The sequence below is a fragment of the Carassius gibelio genome, chromosome A25, assembly GCF_023724105.1.
Source record: "Carassius gibelio isolate Cgi1373 ecotype wild population from Czech Republic chromosome A25, carGib1.2-hapl.c, whole genome shotgun sequence".
Taxonomy (NCBI): domain Eukaryota; kingdom Metazoa; phylum Chordata; class Actinopteri; order Cypriniformes; family Cyprinidae; genus Carassius; species Carassius gibelio.
Genome location: NC_068395.1, coordinates 1507144 through 1529349, shown reverse-complemented (window position 1 = coordinate 1529349; position 22206 = coordinate 1507144). Strand labels below are relative to the sequence as shown.

Sequence of the window (22206 nt, the reverse complement as noted above, 5' to 3'; positions counted from 1 at the left end):
GAAAGGCCTCACACCTTTATATAATAACAATCTAATTGTTCCCAGAAGGTCAAACTCTTCTCTCCAATTTTAAAATGTATTCTCGCTTAATAATCTCAACGTAATCACCTCATATTTGTCATAAGAACGGGATTAACCAGCTACCCACTTAGTCTAATTCTGCTTGAGGTCTCGGTTTATCCATTAACTTAATTATTTTTGAAAGAGTTGCTCTAAAGAGGCACAACACTGAATATATAAAACTCTACCTTAAATCTGTATTATATGGTACAGTTTTATGTACAGTAATGGTATTTTGATTCTGTTTATATCAGAGGAGACTGGGGCTAGTTGTCACACAGGACTGTAAGGTCTTGAATTCACAGACGTCTTGCTGAACTATGTTCTCTGGGTTTTTTCATAAAACTCATGCTGGGGTAGGTTGTCACAGGAGATTTATATTGTATATTTTAATTTTATATAATATTTATACATAGTAGGGATGTCAACGATTAATCGATGATCGATTAATTGTCGATAAGAGATGCAATCGATTAAGGCTATGGATGGTCGGTTAACCGATTCAGTGTTGGGCTGCGTGCGGCTCATGCGGACTCAACACGTGCGAGCGGCTGTGAGTGACGGTGACGATATATAAAAGCATCATCATTCATTCACAATGTACAAATTATGCTTTTAATGTGATTTAAACTTTAAAGAACATTAAAATAGAAACAACATAAAAGTTCTTCAACATTAAATGCAATAGAAATGTAGTTACTAATCATTTCATCAGATGACTGTTTTATATCGTGCGCTTTGCAGGGCTGCGGGACACAGTGACAGGACAGGTAGTCTATTCATTCCTACAACTTGTTAATTCATTCCTACGAATTATTAATGTGGCAATTGTCCATGTTTCATTAATTTTGTTCCCTAAATAACCCATGATTTAAGTGAAATAAGGGAACAAATTAATAAATCGAACGAATTCTTAATTCATGAAATCTTTAATTTCCTTTCCCATGTTTACCACAGTAAGAGATGCGAAAACATTTATTAAAAGCGAAAGATAATAAAATAAACTTTTTTTTTTTTTAAATAGGCTATGCGAAATATATCCGACTTAAATAGGCTAATTAAGATTAACGGATTTAAAACAGAAGTGTGGGCGCTCCATAAGTTCACAAAAAAAAAAAAAAAAGGATGACAACGCATTCTGTTTGTTTGCTTTATTTTACAAGAGCACAAATCTTCTGTTTTTATTGTGAGTGTGCACAAATGAAAGTAAACACTTTTGCGGAAAATATATATATTTTTTAATGTCTCAGCTGTTTCGATCGCCCCGGAGCCTGCTGCACACGTATATTCTAGCGATTCAAACTTACATCGCAGTCTGTTCATTATCAAAATAAAATGTCAACTAAACATTAAAAGGTTACATTGGTCAGTTTAAATAGACCGTGGTATACCGGTCCACTCTGCTGTTAAGCCAAGGACGTTTTTGCTCATATGAAGAGGATCATCTTTTCCGTCTATGCGAATGCGTGTTAAGTACAAGCCTAGTTTACATTATAAATAATAGTTTAACATTCAAATACATTGCGAATATGGAAACATTTCGATTTGTGCCGAATGAGACATGAGCAATAACCTCCAAATAAATCTAGCCAAAGCCCCGCTCGCTCATCCTCGTCTGCACGCATGCACTGTCACGATCTAATGCGCTGTATTCCGGATTTTTAAAAATCTGACATTTTCTAGGACAGAATCCAGCAGGATCAAATTAATGTGAGCAGCTGTGTTTTGGTGCAGCAGCGCCGATGTAGTTCACTTAATGTGCAGCGCAGTCACACGCGCTCCACATTTCGGATAATTTTATACAATAATGTCAGTTGAAAACATTGCAATTGTGCTTTAAAATACAACAACGAGCACCACAAAACCATTTAAAGAGGCGCGTTCAGCGTTCTCCGTGCGGGATTGGAAACTGTCAATAAAGTAAAATGACCTCAAAAGTATGGCGCGCTCTCTTCATTTTATCAAATGATCATAATCGCATCTATTCATTTTATAATCCTGCTACTAGCATTTTATTCAGACTAAAACCTCTTTAATTCAAGTGAGAAAGCGTTTTGTGTGTGTGTGTGTGGCTTTTGCACATCCTGTCATACCGCTGACTGCGTGCCTGCAATAGACGCATTTTGCAGTATTATGGTTAACGATTAATCGATTAATTGATCGTTAATTTAAACGACGATCGATCATGGAAATAATCGAAATTTGACATCCCTAATACATAGCATAAATAAATACTGTAGCCTATATTGTAACTTTACTTTATATAATATTTTTTTCAAAAGTTTCTAATGGACACAATGTTATTTTTATTACCTTTTCCATTATGTAATTTCATGAATTATTTTATTTCAACTTAGGCCTATATCAATTTATTTGTATTTACTTATTTTAGTATTAAACTTTGTTTCTGAAGGTGTATGGAAAATATATGTATGTAAAAGAACACGTGATATGTATAAATTGATAGCTTGAATGCAAGTCGCTTTGGATAAAAGCTTCTGCTAAATGCATAAATTTAATTTAATTTAAAAGAGAAAAAGTGTGACAACTAGCCCCGGTCTTCCCTACCATAGTTCTGAATGATTTCCATTTTCATATAGGCCTGTGCTATTTACATACACTTGCAATATGGTGATTTAGTTAATATTACAAATAATACCATGGTACGTGTTCAAAAACGTATCTTTCGTGTGAAATCGCAGTGATTATTTAAGCGCTCGCGTCGCGTTCTAGCTAATCGCGTTGCGTTCGCGTTCCTCCTGCGCAAATCCCAGGATGCTGGTTGCCATGGTTTCCCGCATCACATGCGCGGCTTTCCTGGAGCCAGCAACGCAAAAAAAAAAAGAAAAGAAGGATGCCAGCTCTTGAATTCCCTGCCATTTTTACACTCTCAAATTAGAGGACACGGTCGGACACGAGAGGAAACAGACGCAGATGGTGGAGTAGTGAGAGACCCGACGCGTTCCCTCTGACGCGTTTGAAGATCATTCTCCTCCGCTGACGCGCGGCGAGACGGCACCGACTGTTTCACGCGCAAGATCAGGCCGAATTTTGCGCACATTTGACCGTCAGGAAATGAGTATAGAAATCCCCGAGGGCTTGACGGAGCTTCTGCAGAGCTTTACCGTGGAGGTGCTCCGGAACCAGCCGGGAGATCTGCTGGAGTTCGCGCTGCAGTACTTCACGCGCCTCAAGGAGAACGAGACGCGCGGAGGCGCGTTCGGCAATGAGCTCAATTCAGCCGCGCGAGCGGGGAAAGCCGTCAACTTCATGGAGGAGGCCATGCAGATCGACTCCGAGAACGGAGAGGAAGAGGATGATGATGATGACGATGAAGAATTCGTAGGTAATTCATGCGTGCGTGCGCTCTTCCTCCATTCATTGCGATGCTAGGACACTGCGCGTGCATGCATCAGCTAGATCTCCATTCATACAGACACCCTGGATGCACAACAGCGTATGCTTTAATGCAAAACTCTGCTCTTTTGTTCAGTGGTGATGCATGATCACACATCTCAATCTTTGAAGAAGGGGATAGGAACAATAAAACTAGAACTTAAACGCTCTAATCTGATTGCTTGGGCAATCTGGTTTATATGCATAGGCCCTGTGTGCATTAGGACAAAATATTGGCACGAGGCCTTTTCCTGTCGTTTTTTTTTTTGCATGCAAATGCTTTGTGTTTCTATGTCCATGTGATGTGTCAATCAGAGGGAGTATCAATTAAGAGGCAAACGTTTAGATTTTGGTCAGGCTGTGTGATAACGGATCCATCTAGGCCATTACTGTGGCATATTGAATTAAATATTTTATAGCCATTTATATTCCGTTTTACTGAAATGCACTATATGAGTAATTTTTCTTTCTTTCATTTCAGCTCCAGTTATCAACAGATTTGTCCGGAGAGTTTCTGGTAAGTCAATTTCCGGCAACGCGGTGCTGTACCAGTCAGATTCAGTTAATATGATTATGAATTTAGGTGTGTTCCTGGAAAGAAAAACTAAAGCAAAATTTTGTATATTCAATCCAGTCAAAGCAATATGTCAAGTGCATTACTCTCATAAATCACATCTGCATAAGAGCTTTCAATGAGGATTTATATTATGATAGTAATATACTGTTGAACCCGATTTGGTGACCAAAGAGAATTAAAGGAATAGTTCACCCAAAATACAAAATTGCTGGAAATATGCTCACCTTCAGGTCATGCAAGATGTAGGTGAGTTTGTTTCTTCATCAGCTTTGGAAAAATGCAGCATTGCATCACTTGCTCACCAATGGATGTGAATGGGTGCCGTCAGAATGAGAGTCCGAACAGCTGATAAAAACATCACAATAATCCACAGCAGTCCATTTTTCACTGCAGAAATGAATATTATGGATAGAAGACTTGCATTTGGAAGAAAGTTTGAAGTTAAAACATATTTTAAAACATACATTGTTTTTTCATCACAATAATCCACATCACTCCAGTGCATCAGTCAACATCTGGAGAAGACCAAAGCTGCATTTTTGTAAAAAAAAACAATGTATGTTTTAAAATATGATTTAACTTCAAACTTTCTTCCAAATGCAAGTCTTCTATCCATAATATTCATTTCTGCAGTGAAAAATGGACTGCTGTGGATTATTGTGATGTTTTTATCAGCTGTTAAGACTCTCATTCTGACGGCACCCATTCACATCCATTGGTGAGCAAGTGATGCAATGCTACATTTCTCCAAACCTGATGAAGAAACAAACTCACCTACATAGTGCATGGCCTGAAGGTAAGTACACGCTCAGCAAATTTTCACTTATTTTTGGGGTCAACTATTCCTTTAATTCAGTATTTTTCTTAAGATTTTCCAACTTATTGAACAGCCCACTCTGTCTGACTTGCATTTGTGGCCTTTTGTCTTGTTAACATATCATTACTGCTCTCACTGAGAGATGAGAGAGCTAATGGAAGATCAGCTTTGTTTGCAGAATTAAAGTGTAAAGTTCAGTCTCTCGTGGATCTCTATAAACCACAAGTGAAGACGGATGGAGCCGTTTTAATGTGCTGTGCTGACAGACTGGACTCAAAGAGGAAATGAAGGCTGATTATAATGAACAAAAGTAGAAGTCTGGTGGTCAATTATAAAGAAATGAGTTTATCGTGTCAGGAAGAGGAACATATTCAGTTCTTATATTGATGTGATAGACAGAGATGAATCGTCTCAACATACATCTGTCAGGATCTTACGGGAGAAAAGCTTCTATAAAACTCAAAGTGTTAAACGTTGTTCCCCATCTGGTTTATTTCATGTCAGGTTTGAACTCTGTGAGTAAGAACAGCTCAGATCAGACCAGATGTGATCAAGAATGACATAAAGTGTACACTTGCACTAAAAGTTTAGGGTCGTTTTTTTAAATAAATACTTTTATTCGGAGAGGATGCATTAAATTGATAAAAGAAAAATGAAAATGAAGTCATTATAATAATCAGAAATGTTTGTTTGAGCAGAAAATCATCATATTATTCTGATTCTTTGGTAATTAAATTTTATTTAGGTTTATTTTTATTCCAGTTTTAGTTTCCATTTTATTTTAAAATACATATATATATATATATATATATATATATATATATATATATATATATATATATATATATATATATATATACATATATATAGGTTTAATTTATTTTTATATAAGTTTTATTTATTCTTTTTAGTAATTTTGTGTTCTTTTGTCATTTTATTATTTTATTTTAAATATAACTATTTAGGATTAATTTATTTGTAATAAAAAAATTTTTTCAATAATTTTATTTTGTGCTTTTGATATTTAACTGTTTATATATATATATATATATATATATATATATATATATAAATAAATATTAACATATTTATTTCAGATTTCCTTTTCCTTTTTAGTAATGTTATGTTCTTTTGTCATTTTATTTTACATATTTGGATTTAATTTATTTTATGCCAGTTTTAATTTAATTAAATTACATTTTATTGCTATTAAGGTTCAGATTATTCATTTCGGTTGTAGTTTTCATTTTTAGTAAAAAAAAAATTATGTGCCTTGGGCTCTTTTTATCCGTTTTCTTTTTTACATTAATGTTTAGGTTACATTATTTTTATTCATAATTATTGTTGACATATTTCAGTTATCTGCCAAAGCAAAAGCAGTGTTTCTAATTTTAGATTTGATTGGATTATATTTGTGTGAGAAACATACCTTTAATCTTTTATTCACTGAAAAACCTTCTTCCAGCTCTTGAATATATATCTGTAACTTGTCTTCGAGTTTATAAAAGAGCATCTTGGACAATCTGCGAAACATCTCCTGCAGTGTTTCACTAGGAGACTCATTATTACAGTATTGTTATTGTTATGATCTAACCATGTAAACAGTCCAATAATCCAGCGTTTAGACATTAAGGTGCTCTTAAAATGGCTTGTTTTTATCATAACAGGTTGCACAAAGCTCTGTATTTTAATTGGTTGGTTTTATTTGTTTTGGACTCTAAACCTGCTCCTGGTTTCCTAATTGGTTGGTCTTTGCACAGTTTGTGCGGAGGCGTACAACCCTGATGAAGATGAAGAGGAGAGGGAACCCAGGGTGAGTTCCCCAAACCTGCTCCGGCGACAGAGTTACTCCTCTTTCTGAGGCATCTGTATCCCATCATGCTTTGCTGTGTCCTCAGGTCACTCACCCCAAAACAGACGAGCAGAGACAGAGACTACAGGACGCCTGCAAAGACATCCTACTGTTCAAAAACCTGGACCAGGTAACATTATCAACTAGGAGAGAATAAAATGCAAGGTTTGGCTTTTTTTTTTTTTTTTTTTTTTTTTTTTTTTTTTATTGAACCACTAACAGTAACATGGATGGTTTATTTAGTATATTTTTAAAAAGATGTCTCATCTTGCATATTAAGTACAAAAAAAAAAAAAAGATAAAAAAATTAACCTGTCAACATCTACTCACCTTAATGATGTTGCTATTTTAGTATTATTTACTTATAGTTTTTATTATGATTTTTAGATAAATTTTTATCAATTTTCTTATGTGCTTTTGTAATTTTTTTAGTTTACCAATTAGGTTGGTTTCAGTTTTATTTGTTTTTATTTTTAGTAGCTTCATTATGTGTTTTTGTTATTTTTATTAGTTTATTTTCTTTCTTTTAATATTACGCTTTTGGTTTATTTTATTTTTTTAATGTCAGTGTTATATCGGTTTTAGATTATTTAAGTTATCAGCCAAGGCAGCATTTTGGTTTGGTCATTTCATAATATTTACATTTTATTTTATTCCAACTTAATAAAAAAATTAAAAGTATAATTTGAGATACTTGAGTTAATTTAATTTATATGAGTTTTTATTAAATTTAAAATTTTTATTATTTATTTATTTTTTTTACTTAATTGTAACAGTTTAATTATATTTATTAATTTTTTCAGTTAATGCATTTTATTTCAAGTCATTTTTTTATGGTTTTAGATTTAGCTTACTATGAAATCACTGGGATCAAACCCTGAAATATGTTAAATATCTCCTTTCCCTTGAGCAGATTTAAGGCTCATATTTGTCTCTGCACACCACCAGGAGCAGATGTCTCAGGTGTTGGATGCCATGTTTGAGAAGGTGGTGGTGAGCGGAGAGCACGTCATCGATCAAGACGATGATGGAGACAACTTCTACGTCATTGAGAGGTATGAATGATCGTCTTGAGCTGGTGCTGCTGGTGTCTGAACCTTTCAGACGCTCAGATCTGGTCGTGTTTCTGGTGCAGGGGAACGTTTGACATCGAGCTGAAAGTGGACGGCACCAGGCGGACCGTGGGCTCTTATGACCACCGTGGGAGTTTCGGAGAGCTGGCCCTGATGTACAACACGCCGAGGGCCGCCAGCATCATCGCCACCTCGTCTGGAGCCCTGTGGGGCCTCGTGAGTCACCTCTGTGTCTCATCGTGTCCCACGGTTAACATTTATGACAGCCCTTATCTGCTGCAGAATTAAAAAAGATGAAAATGTAATTGTAAAATTTTTCACAATGTGAAAAAAGTCAAAATTGCAAAGATTTAAACTCAGAATTGTGAGATATGAATTTAGCAGTTCTGAGAAAAACGAGTCAGAAAATCTTACAATTCTGACTTCATTTATATCTTGTAATTCTGAGAAAAAAGTCTGAATTGTGAGATATTAAAACAGAATTGTGTGGAAAACAATGTCAGAATTGCAAGATAAAAAGTTTTTTGCAACAAGCTTCCATAAAAAAAAATATATTTTTATAAAAAATATTTGTCATAATTTACCTTTACTTATTTATTTACTTAGTTTTGTCATTTTGTGGCAGATATTAGCTTCCATATTTAAAACCATAAAAATTTAATTTAGGGAAATAAAATAAACATACATTTACAACAAAATAAAATATATTTTAAAAACTCTTTTATTTCAGCCGTTTGCGAAGGCAGCATTTCTAATTTTCATTAAAAAGTTTAAAGTACTAAAATTACTAAAACTAAAATGTGAAAGTAATAAAAAGGATTAAATAAATAAATTGTGAGCTGTAAATTTAAAAAAAAATAATCTCATAATTCTGTATTTATAACTTGTAATTCTGAAAAAAAAAGTCTGAATTGTGAGATATGAATAGAAAAACACAACAACAATTTGAAATATAAAAATTTAAATTAAAACATAAATAATAAAAATCAAATCAAATTCAGAATATTAACAAAATATAACAGTATATCAATGATACTAAAATAACACTGTAATTTAATCACTAATAATTTAATGAATTTGCAGTAGCGTGAATAAAAAAAATTATAGAAAAACAACAACCTGGTATTTAAGTTTACAGTAAAATCAGATGCTAAATATATTGTTGTTGTTTTTTTTCTCAAAGTGTATTTCATGAATTATTCGTGCTAGAGCGCCCTCTGCTGTTCACAGAAACTACTGCAATTACAGGATTATAAAGACTCGGTCTCTCTTTCTCTGCTTTCCTGAAGGGTAAAATATCATCTTGTTGTTTTCTTTGTTTAAATGTCTCTAGGATCGGCTGACGTTCAGAAGGATCATCGTAAGGAACAACGCGAAGAAAAGAAAAATGTACGAAGCTTTCATCGGGACCCTTCCACTGCTCACGTCTCTGGAGGTTTGAACACACACACTTTTGGATTCATCCCTGCAACTCGTACCAAAATATTATCTGCTACCTCTGTTTGATTGTTTTGGGAGAAGTCATTTGAGTTCCTGTGGATTGTATAAATGACGGCGTCTCTTGTTTGCAGGTTTCAGAGAGGATGAAGGTGGTTGATGTGCTGTCGACTAAAGTGTTCAACAGTGGAGAACAGATCATCGCTCAGGTTAGATCGCAGACAACACTAATGAACAAAGGTTTAACAGATTATTGCGGGTTCCTTCAGTCATTATAAACCTGGACTTTTGAAAGAACATTTCTTTTACCATTACATTTCTGTATTCATGCTCAGCACTTATATATTTCATCAGATTGAGCACAATTTGTGAATACAAACCGATAATGTTATTTAATGGTTCATCCAATTTAAGTCATTTAGCTATCTATTATAATATGTATAATTATGTCGTAATATAATATTTAAATCTGTCAAATTGATTATTCACAACCAAAATAAAAGTTTGCCTTTACACAATATATGCATGTAATGTAATAACATATGTGCTGTATATATATATATTTATACACACACACACACACACACAAACACGTATTTAAAGAAATACACACACACATATACACATGTAAATATTTTTTAAATAACTTAAATATTAATTAATTAACTTGACAGCCCTTATTCATATTTGTATACTGTACCATATATAATAATTAATTATTAAATGTTTTATAATTAGTATATACTAAATTAGATCAATGGAGAAGTATATACTGTTTAGATCAATATGACAGCCCTTAATATAATATAATATAATATAATATAATATAATATAATATAATATAATATAATATAATATTTTTATAAGAAATTAATAATTTTATTCAGCAATGGTTAATTATTGAAATAAAAAATAACAAATAATTACAATTAAATATTTATAATATAACAAAGCAAAATCAAATGAGTGCAGTTTTTTTGTGTTATTTCTATTAATTTAAGAATCCCGAAAAACAATACAATTCCACAAAAGTGTGATCAGTTTTCAATATTGATAATAATCAGAAATGTTTCTTGAGCAGTATATTATATCATGATTTCTGAAGATCACGTGACACTGGAGACTGGAGAAAAAAAGTCAGCTTTGATCACAGGAATAAATTATATTTTACAATAAAGAAAACAAGAAAACAGTTCTTTTCAACTGCAATAATATTTCACAATATTACTGATTTTTCTGTATTTTTGGTCAAATAAATGCAGCCTTGAAGACACTTCTTTAACCCCAAACGTAATATATCTGTAGTGCTGAGTGTGTGTCTAACCGCCTTGTTTTCAGGGTGATCTGGCACAATCTTTCTACATCGTAGAGTCAGGACACGTTAGGATCACCATGAAGAGAAGCAAGGTGAGTTAAATGATCAGCACAAACTAATAAACCCAGAAATCCTTCAGCTTGATTCACTTGCATTTACATTGTTTTTCTTAGTCAAAAAACGACACCGAAGACGAGGAGGTGGAGATCGCCACATGCTCAAGAGGCCAGTACTTTGGAGAGCTTGCACTCGTCACTAACAAGCCACGGGCGGCATCTGCATACGCCATGGACAACGTCAAATGCTTAGGTAATGCATTATAAACGATAAAACATAACGCATCGCAGCTGCACGGCGGGTCACGTGATCCTTCACCTTGTGGTTCACAGTAATGGACGTGCAGGCGTTCGAGAGGTTATTAGGCCCCTGCATGGACATCATGAAACGAAACATAGCCAATTACGAGGAGCAGCTGATCACGCTCTTCGGGAGTCACGTCGCAATACAGGAGCCGGATGCATGAAATCAGTTCATCAATAAACACCGCAAACTACAAATGCAACATTAAACGATGAGAAATGGTAAGTAGAGGTCCGTCACCATGATTGAGAAACATGAACTTTAGATCATAAACTTGAAGTTATTGTTTTGCGTTCACAGATGATCAAAGATCATGATTTTTTTTAGATGTGAAAAGCCAGATGTGAGCATTTTCCTCCGGGGTAATCAAGGTTTTCTCAAAGCTATTTGGTCCGGGGATTTGATAACATTATTTTCTGTGTTTCTTTCACATGCTGCATCTTTTACAGTGACGTCCTCACAGAGACTGCATTATCATGTCATATACAGTACAGTAACATGCTAATTTATTCTTTTGAAGCGATGTTTATGGATTTTAAAATCTGCTGTTGAGCATTTGTTCATGTTTTCAGTGTTATGCGAGTCATTTTTACTGTAAGACTAAATATTAGAGTTGCATCTGGATGACACCGGTTACAAAAAACGTGAACGGTTACATATAACGAATTATGAAAAACAGTTTAAAGTCAACATGAAAACTAATCTGAACGTGTTTAATTAGAGCGCATTCATTTAAAAAATAAAGTTTGTAGTAAAAATGCCAATGCCTCTAATCCAACATTTGTTTTCATTAATTTATTCTGGTATGAAACACCCATTTTATTTGACTGTCAAATCAATTCTGATAAATATAATCAGATTTTTTTATATATCCTATTTAACTCATTAATATTTCAGATTTCAGAAGTCAAATTAATTGCAAACTGTGTTTCACGTTGACTTTAATAATCAAGATTCATTACACTTCCAAGAGTTAATAAAAGTTCAAACTGCTCATGATAATATGATATGAATATGATATGAGAAAAGGGGATGGAGATGCAAAGGCTTGATAAAATTTAAAAATGAAAATGCAGTTTGAATATTATCGCACTTTGATGCCAGTGTAATGAAAATACATAATTTGATGAACAGTTCACCCAAAAATTAAAATGTACTCACCCTCAGGCTATTTAAGATGTAGATGAGTTTGTTTCTTCATCAGATTTGGAGAAATGTAGCATTGCATCACTTGCCCTCCAATGGATATGAATGGGTGCCGTCAGAATGAGAGTCCAAAATGGTTATTATTTCTGATAATAACAGCTGATGTGTATTACTTGTGGATTATTGTGATGTTTTTATCAGCTGTTTGGACTCTCATTCTGACGGCACCCATTCACATCCATTGGTGAAAAAGTGATGCAATGCGTAATTTCTCCAAATCTGATGTAGATCTACATTTTGGATGGCACATTTTCAGCCAATTTGCATTTCTGGGTGAACTTGAGGATCCACAGCTCTTCGTGTATTTTTTCTTTAATTCCTTGTTTTTATACAGTCTTTTAGAGAAAATCCTCAATGCCATATATGAATAGTAAATATAGGCATTGTGTTTTTTTTAAATGGTGTAGCACATTTCTATGATTTTTTTCCCACTAGTATTTCTCAATGAATTGAGATGTTTTCGACATGCACAAGTTGTACGTTCATTTTCTAAATGCTCAAAAGTAACCAAGGACATTTGTTTCTCTGAAGAAGTCTGAATGATTCCTCTCTTTTCCTGCGTATATTTTTGTGTTCGGTTTATTTTGTTTGTGGTAGCTTTTGGCTTCTTCAAAACACTTGCTTTATTCTTCATTCCTGCAGTATTTGGACACTATTTTACTTTATCTCTTGATGTATGAGAAGTTTGATCTTGTTAACTGGATCCTTTGCTTCACAGCATGTCATATGCATTCAAGTGCATTTCTTTCTAGAAGATTCATTACTGTCTACCTCTAATATGAACAGCTTAGCCATCATCATCTCTTTCCATGCAGATTCCCACAGGTTTTACAATAGGTTTACTCTTGGTAAACTTACCTGTAGCGAATCCCTAAACCATATATGTGTGTCTGTGTAACTTTACAACATTTCTACCTTGTTCACCAGGGGCAAAATGACTTTTAATTTCCAATCAGTGCTCATTTCTGTTCTATATCCGTCACCTAAAAGTCGCTAATGCTTTTTATGTCCTGAAGAAATGGATCAAAGGTCTACAGTCTCTTGGTGCAAGAGAGCCTAGTATTATACTGTCAGTTATATTTGACTTTCCATTCAAATAAAGAACAATTTTGTATTTAAATCATGTTGTGATTATTACAGATGAGTCCTATGCTACACTTTTGCATAATATGCATGTATGTGACGTCACTAAGTAACATTTAGAAAAAAAAAATGCCATCAAAAATTAAACTTCCTCAGATGTGATAGTATTTTTTTTTACATTAACGTGTCCAAAACGTGCATTTATGCGGCCAATAATCATCTATTTCACATTTAATGAGCTGTAATATTATTCAAAATGCAAGGAGCAATGTTTGTTTACCTCGTCTTAAGACACACCTCAAATCGACTATTTAACAAAGAGGGAGGGACTTTAAAGAAAAATTCCATCTTAACCAATGAGATTTACGACTCATGTAACGGGCATGCGGAACTGGCCAATCACAAACACAATAACAAACCATCCATGTCTAACCCAGTGTGCGAGTGACTAGCCAATCACGCCCCGAGCTCCCTAAACTGACGTGCGTTTCCACCAATAGGAGGCCAGATCTAAAAGTAATCGGTCCTGCCTTCACTGAGAACGCCAGAGATTCTCGGTAATGGCGACAGGTTTGGTAAGTACAAAAAAAGTTGTTGAAATATTACCACAAAACGAAACGGTAATGTCAATGAAATTTAATTTGCGTGGCTATTTAAGACGGCGACGGTTGAAGCCGAGGGAAGCAAAACGACTGTCATTCATTGTTTCGATAGCAAATGACAACTTTTCACTCGAAGGTTTTTTTTTTCTTTCCTCTGTGACGTTTGTTGTTTTGCTTGTGGTTTAGTAATTCTCTACTTCGCCATAACGACAATAATTAAAAACAACGAGTCGTGATTTTTCCATTTAAACCTAGAAGAAAACAGGGTCTCCATTCATTACAGTGAGGGGAAAAAAAGACTTGATGTACCATGTCTCAACTTGTTGACATTCTTTTGTTTACACCTCCAATTGTTGACATTTTAGTACATTTTTAAACACTTATCTTCATTATCTATATCGATCAAACGTCTGATATCGAGCTGGATATTCTGTGGTTTGAGTAAATACTGCAGTTGTTAATTATTTTTATTTTTTTTTTCAAAACAAAGACCTTCGTATTGTTACGACAGCCGTATTGAAGTGTTCAGCTATAACAACGACAATAGTCGTGTTAAAATATCAGTTATAAGTCAAAACATCTATGCGCTTCCGTCTGATTTGTTTTCGTTAATTCGCGAGGGCAGAAAAAAAAACGTATTTTCTTCCTGTGTGGAAAAACTGAAACCGTCGAGCAAACGAAATGGCCACAAATAAACGCTTTCCACTTATAAACACGGACTTATCTTCGATCGGATCGAGCGGGGGGACTTCCATCCGAGATTTTTAAAAGTTACGGTGGTTTTTATAGCGCAATCTATCGCTGTTATTGATCCCCTGTTGTTACGCAGTTATGAATGAATGAGCTGCGCTGCGCATGCGCGAAGTCCCAGAAAGTTTATAAACAAGCCTTGCATGCAATGCGGGTCACGTGACCGCGCTTCACAGAACGCGTTATCTTACACGACGAAATACGTTTTAAGGATTCCAAGGTTTTTAATTTATCTCATTTCGTTGAGAAGCGACTGTAAGCAGTGCTGAACGTGATCGAGCAGTGGCCAAGAACATATTGCGCAATACCCAACAGAACAGTTGTTGTTCCGGTGTTTACTACTTCAGTCCTTCATTCATTCATGCATTCATTCATGCATTCAAAACAAATGCCTACAAAGTGAAAATGTGCATTTAAGTTGGCTTTTAAATTATATATCCATTTTGCTTTTGCTTTAACGCTTGCATTCACAGCCTGCCCAGCTGAGATGTCATAATATGGTGTGGGAAGTGAAAACTCAGTCGGTCCCTCAGAGAGTCCAGGAAAGCCAGACACAGAGCTCAGGTATGGACGAGGCCTTCGACTTGCTAAAATGCAACGAGCGCCTTCCCTCCTCACCTGGCTGTCCTTCTAATGAGAGTCACATGGATTACGGTAATTATGTTTAGCACCCTTCTGAAAACTTCAGTGTTTCCAAACGCTGTTTTGCATTGAGAGTTTCTGTGTTTGCAGATGACCTGCCTGAGCTGCAGGAGGTGCAGGATGACCGGTTGACCCTGGGCGTGTTCCAGGTGGCCCCGGGTGTGTCACATCATGAGGAGGGGCCCGTCGAGGGCCGGAGCTCCAGGCCAGAGGGCAGTGTTTCACACACAAACTGGCTGACCGAGCTGGCCAACATTGCCACCAGCCCTCAAAGCCCCCTGCTCCAGAACGCTCCACAAAACCGGTCAGGAAACCCTGGCATTCATACAACTGCCCACGAATGTAAATTGCACAGCACAGCTGTACTGATGATGCATGATCATTGCAGGTCTTCTCCTGTCCACATCTTCTCCAACAGTAGAAGTTTACATTCCTACGCTCGACCCCCTCTGTCTTCCAGCAGCGCTCCCGGTCCCGCCCGCAGCCACATGAGGGAACGCCGCCGCACCAGGGTACTTCCCCGGGCCTTTACACATGCAAACTCTTAGAATGGGATTTCATGAATGGCTTAAGAGTGTTTGAGAAGGTTATGTGCTTTTATCAAGGTCCTGAATTAACTTTTTTTCAAACTTGCCGATGGTGAGTAAACCGGAAAAAATAAATAAATAAATAAATAATAATATAATTCATTCATTAATTCATTCATTCACAGCATGACGGTGTAATTTTATTTATTTGTTTTAAATAAGTTTTTTAAACTTTCAGTTTTCTCCAGTGTTGTTTTAGTAATATTTATGTACTGTTATTTATATTTTTAATTAGCTTTATTTTTTTGATTTTTTAAGTGTTCTATTGAATTAAATTCGTAGTGATTTTGTTGTGCTTTTGTCATTTCTAGTAGTTTTATAATTTAAAAATTTAATTTAACTTTTATTTTAGTTCATTTTGATTTTATTTCCAGTTTTTAGTGCTTTAACATAAACCTACTTCAGTTGACAAAAGCAACATTTCTGTTTTTTTTTTTTAGTTAAACATTTTCAATCTTATATTTATATTTAATTTATTTTAGCTTAATTTCAATAAACAAAAATGTTCTGAATAGTTTTAGTTATCCTTAATTGTAATAACCCTGGTTTTTAGTTTAATTTGAGAAATTTGCTTTTATAGTTTTATAAATAAAGAAAATCAGTTTAGCCTTATTTTTATTTCAGTTTTAGTAATTTTACTTATTTTTTAAATTTTTTTAAATAAAATATATATTTAGTTTAATTCTGAAAACTAATTTTAGTAGTTTTAGTTAGGTTTACAAGTTAATCTCTCTGTAAAACTATCTGTGTGTCTCCATCATTCTGACTGAAAGCATGCATTATGTTCATAATAACATTAGCAGCCACATGGCTCAGTAATTTTATTTACTGTTAATTTTGAACCTGGCTGAAAGTTAAAGAGTAAATAGCATACAGTACAGACATTTGAAGCTGTTTTATGTGTGTTTTGCAGGCAAGCAGTGAGTCCGAGTCGGGCATCTTCTGCATGTCGTCTCTGTCCGATGATGATGACATGGGATGGTCCCATTCCTGGCCCTCCACTGCCTGGCATTGTTTCCTGAAAGGTAAAAACACACGGAGAAAGTGTTCCCAAAAGCTTGAGATTCTGGTCCTCACACGCTTGTCTTTATAGAACTGCATTGAAGTTTTATTTGAACAAAAGTGTGTTTAGTTTAACTTTTCTGTCTTTTGATATATAGAGATCTTTTTCCGAACACTTGCCTCTTTTACCTCCAGGAACACGTCTACGCTTCCACAAAGGTCCGAACGTGGAGTGGCAGGATGCAGAGGACGTGATTGAGTCGGATGAAGATTCAGATGACGAGGGAGGAACACAGTCCAACCCAATGAAGGCAAAGATGACCACAGCAGTCATTCTCATGCCCTTTAAAGGAACACTTCACTCAAAAATGAATTTAATTGGAACAGATTTGGAGAAATGTAGCATTGCATCACTTGCTCAGCAATGGATGTGAATGGGTGCCGTCAGATTGAGAGTCCAAACAGCTGATAAAAACAACACGGTTTGATGTTAGAGTCATTTGGAGTCATATTGTGATGTTTTTATCAGCTCTCATTCTGTCGGCACCCATTCACATCCATTGGTGAGCAAGTGATGCAATGCTACATTTCTCCAAATCTGCTGAAGAAACAAACTCATCTACATCTTGGATGGCATTTTAATTTTCGGCTGAACTATTCCTTTAATTAATTCTTCCAAAAAATGCATTGAAAAATCTTATCGCCAAAGTAATATAAATAATCTGTGTCTCGCAGAATTATGGCTCTGATGGGCTGAAGCTGGTGGTCTTTGAGGAGAGTGTGTCTTTCGGCCAGTCTGTCCTGAAATTAACCTTTGACCCTGGTTCCTCTGAGGCAGGGCTCCTGACCGCTGAGTGCTGTTTGGACCATCCGTTTTTTGTGAAAAATAAAGGTAAATGCATAAGTCTGTTTCTATGCAGTATCATTAAAAATAAATGTGATTTCAGATGATTAATCCAATCTCTGTGTGTGTGTGTGTGTGTGTGTGTGTGTGTGTGTGTGTTAGGATGGTCTTCTTTCTATCCGAGCCTCACTGTTGTACAGCATGGCATTCCCTGCTATGACATGCAGGTGGGAGACTTGTGTCTGCCTCCAGGACACTGCGACGCCATCAACTGTGACGACTCGGTCGTTTTTGACACTTTTAAGAGGTACCAGTGTTGTTAGTGTTAATCACAACTACCACTATTAAAAAAACAGCTTTTGTTGATTGAAATAAATCTGAAATAGAATACAATAAAAAAGAATGTAGTAACTTGGTAACTAACTAAAATTGCTAAAACTAAAATCGTAAGATGAATAAATGAAAGCTAAAAAGAAATATATATAAAGACAAGCTAATAAATAATCACAAAACTACTAAAAGTAGATAAAATGACTCAAATTTAAACTAAAGTTAAAATGAAAACTGAAAGAATAATAAAAATGAATTCTGAATGTCAATAATAATAAAATAACACTGAGAGGTAAAAACAAATAAGTATTTGGTCGATCTCACAAAAAAAAAAAAACAACAATAAAAAAAACAAAATAAATAAAATAAAATAAATATAAGACTACATTTTTCAGATGGTTACGGTATTTTAATTTCATTTAATGTATTTTTTTTCAATTATGACAATATATTTAAATTCTAAGTAATGGAATGTGGTAAAAATTCTAAAATAAAGTCATTAAAAAAATCTGAATGAATGAAAGACAACAGAACAAATACTACCATGATGTGTAAATACTTTATATAAATATATATATAATTTTTTTTTTTACATTATTGTTGAGAAATTGCGTGGTTAATTGTCAATATTATTTGAACCATATGACGTTTGCACCTACAGTCTCTTATTTAATTTTAGTTTTAGTTTAGTTTTCATAGATGAATCCTGTTAGTAATTCAGCCAACATGTTTGGTGGTCCTCCTCGCAGTTATGACTTCACCCCTCTGGACTCGTCTGCGGTGTATGTTCTGAGCAGTATGGCTCGCCAGCGCCGGGCATCCCAGTCCAGCGGGGGCGCTGTGAGTCCAGACTGTGACAAAATGGACATCCTCGGCTCCTCCCACCACTCCCCCAGCAGCAAATCACAGCGCAGCCTCGCCTCAGGAAACTCTGGAGCCACACCCACAAAGTGCAAGCGGCCAATGAACGCCTTCATGCTTTTTGCCAAGAAGTACAGGGTGGAATACACACAGATGTACCCCGGCAGAGACAACAGGTGTGTGCTGCAAGCAAGCAGGCAAATGTTGGCATTAGCTGTGTTACAAAACCTGGAAAATAAAATAAAAAACCGACTAAAACTACAACTGAAATCGAAATATTTAAAAATGATTAGTGACATAAAATGACACATGTGTGCATGCTTCAGAAGTGAAATCTGCATGGGTCGTCCTCTTAAAATGTGGTGTCCTCGTCTGATTTCCTCAGAGCCATCAGCGTGATTCTGGGCGATAAATGGAAGAAGATGAAGAACGAGGAGAGGAGGATGTACACCATGGAGGCCAAAGCTCTAGCCGAGGAGCAGAAACGTCTCAACCCTGACTGCTGGAAACGCAAGAGAACTAACTCGGTCAGCAGTCTGGAACCAGCATGATTAGTTTTTTTTAAAACAATATTATTATGGAAGCTAGTTCCTGCCATGGAATAATGAAATAAACAAGGTTACTGTGACTTTTTAATCTCACAACTCTGATGTCTTTTTTTTTTTTTTTTAGAACAAGTATTTCTCTCACCATTTTTTTTTTTTTTTTTAGTTTGCATTCGCCAATATTTACCTTTATTCTCAGAATTCTTTCAAGTTTGAATTTTGTTTCTCAGAATTCCGATTTTTTTTATCTTGGAATTCTGAAGTTTCGTCTTGCAATTCCTTTTTTTTTTTTACGAAACAAAAAGTAATTTGACTATGTAAATCTCTTAAGCAGGACTTAATTCTCATAATTATAATTTTATACATTAATGTTTTTCTCAAAACTGCTAGAAATAAATCTATATTTTGAGAGATATAAATTTGTGAGAGGAAAAAGTAGCATTTCTATTTATTTATTTTTTTATTCCATGGAGGAAACAAGTTTGCTTAAATCAGAACGGTGTCAAAAGAGCTGTTTTTATTTTCATTGACTTTATTTCATTGGCTCATTTTCCTCTCCATTTCGCTAGGGCTCTCATCAAAACTAGAAGAAAATGAACTGGACAGCAGGAGACATGAACGATCAACTGCAACTGTGATGCTACACGCACTTGCTTTAGGAAACATCATAATAAATATCATTACAACGAAACGTCTTCACGAGAAGAATTGTGAAAGAAAAAAATATACGAACGGAAGGCAAATCATAATATAATTATATGCAATATAAAATGTAATCTAGTTGACTAACTGTGCTTGTGTATTTTTCTTATCCTTGCGAAAACGATGAAAAAGCCTTACTCTGCCAAAGCAAGACATCGCTCAGTTCCTATATCAGGTAATTTTGTATTTCTAGGCTTGAAAGGTGCAACCCTGTGGTGCTATTTTACTGAGGCCGGAGGAGTGATAAATACAAAAAATGTCTATTTTTAAATGTAAAAAGGTGAACTTTAGATGTTAGCTAATTTTTTCAGCTGTTCATATTAATTGTATTTGTATAACTCAAGTTATTGCACAGACTCGAGTGTGTTGCAAATAGACGGATGATGTTAAACTGCATGTTCGTGGATGTGCTGGAAAGGGTTAAATTTAATTTGACGTTAGTCCAGTTTAGGCCATGTTCAGTGTGTGTGTGAAAGTCTATTCATACGGCCATATTGTACATGGATAGAGTCCCACACACAAGCATACGAGTACAACGACACACATGTTGTCACATACAGCAGCACTTCAGGGTCATGCCTTCACTGTAAGTGTTCTTGTTTTTGCACTTTATATTCATATATATATATATAAATACAACCAATAAATGTATACAAGCTGAAATGTGTAAAAATATATATATATATATAAATCATGATAAGATGTATCTTTTGACACAATCAAGCCAAACTGAGCACGTTTGCCATTGGATTGCATTACAAAAACATTTTGTTAATATTGTACAGGTCCACGTTCCCATCCAGTTCTTGCACAAACTATTCTTGTATCATATTATGAATAAAGTTTTAAACACGCTTCCCTAAACATTTGCACCCCTTTCTTTAACATTAAGTCTTCATGCATGGCTTTTTACCTTGTTGCAATACAGGTTGGATATTGGCAGATAGATTTATACACATAACCACCAGGTGGCGCTCAAACACTACATGCCAAATATATTAAATTATAGTTATCCTTCAGATTTGTGATTCTAAAATATGATAATTGTTGAGGTTAAACTTTAATAAATGTGGAAGTGGAACTGAAATGTGGATTTTGAATGCATGGAGATTAAAGGGTCAAATATTAGTTAGCATGCAATGACATTTTAATCAACACCCATTTATAATAAAGCAGATTAGCACAGATTTCACGTGTGTTTTTCAAAGACAGCTCTGCTCCTGAACAATTCAAACCTTTCAAAAAGTCTGGAAACACTAAAAAGCCCTCGTGAAATATAAACGATGCACGCTTTTAGTGCACCCTTCTACTTTCTAAAAAGATATATTTAGACGAACACTGAACACGGAATATTGTTGTGCATTGCCAGCTAAGCCTTGAATTGTTAGAAAGATTTAAAGGTGCAGTAGGGAACTTTTGTAAAAATATATTTTTTACATATTTGTTAAACCTGTCATTATGTCCTGACAGTAGAATATGAGACAGATAATCTGTGAATAAATCAAGCTCCTCTGGCTCCTCCCAGTGTCCTATTGCCATTTGCAGAAAGTCATGCGCTCCTGGTAATAAACAACCAATCAGAGCTGCGGTCCGTAACTTTGTTTGTGTTCAAAATGTAGAAAAATTTATATAATAAGCGAGTACACCATGAATCCATTTTCCAAACCGTGTTTTTAGCTTGTCCTGAATCACTAGGGTGCACCTGTAATAAGTGTTTATATTCGGACTATTTTAGATTACTTCGGGGGTACCGCGGCGGAGTAACCCAGTACCTTTGTGATTCTTCATAGACATAAACAGAGAGAAGTAGTTCCGGCTACGATGTTCTTCCGCAAGACGCAAGCAGTTCTGTTTATTAGTCCAGCTTCAATATCTGAGCACTGTTTATGATAAAGCTTGGTTGCAGTGACTGTAATGTCTTAGTTTATGTCAGAAATCAATCTTTAGTTTTAGATATTTCGGATAGAATTCAAAATTTTTTGATAATTGACTAATTATTAAAATTAGTTTGATAATTAGTAATGGCTTTTAGTATTGATTTATTAACATGTTTACTTCATATTTCTTTATTTTCAGTGCTGCTTGTCTATTTTGTGGATGATTGCATCTATACGTCGAAAGACCTTCAAATTATCTTGTTTTTTATCTTACTTTTATCAAATTTT

General features: G+C 35.0%; 2 protein-coding genes across 3 annotated transcripts; both read left to right on the top strand.

Annotated features, from left to right (window-relative positions):
* Positions 1-2868: 2868 nt before the first annotated feature.
* On the top strand, positions 2869-13213 carry LOC127947099 (cAMP-dependent protein kinase type II-beta regulatory subunit-like). 2 transcript variants are annotated; one of them, XR_008151233.1, is made up of 12 exons: positions 2869-3406; positions 3938-3973; positions 6611-6663; positions 6749-6832; positions 7651-7757; positions 7838-7991; positions 9109-9210; positions 9347-9421; positions 10551-10619; positions 10701-10836; positions 10917-11108; positions 11188-13213. XR_008151233.1 is itself a non-coding variant. In XM_052544043.1 (11 exons), exons 1-11 carry the CDS (start codon positions 3136-3138, stop codon positions 11048-11050), a joined length of 1221 nt encoding a protein of 406 aa, XP_052400003.1. In that variant the 5' UTR covers positions 2870-3135; the 3' UTR covers positions 11051-13213. The 2 variants fall into 2 exon arrangements, 1 of the variants encoding a protein (XP_052400003.1); XM_052544043.1 differs by having other exon boundaries at positions 2870-3406; positions 10917-13213.
* A 401-nt stretch (positions 13214-13614) lies between these two features.
* Positions 13615-20905, top strand: LOC127947098 (HMG box-containing protein 1-like). Its single transcript, XM_052544041.1, has 11 exons — positions 13615-13751; positions 15002-15182; positions 15261-15474; positions 15559-15682; positions 16671-16782; positions 16955-17070; positions 17495-17651; positions 17766-17910; positions 18683-18970; positions 19180-19321; positions 19909-20905. The coding sequence occupies exons 1-11, from the start codon at positions 13737-13739 to the stop codon at positions 19924-19926; spliced, it is 1512 nt and encodes a 503-aa protein (XP_052400001.1). The 5' UTR covers positions 13615-13736; the 3' UTR covers positions 19927-20905.
* Positions 20906-22206: the final 1301 nt, after the last annotated feature.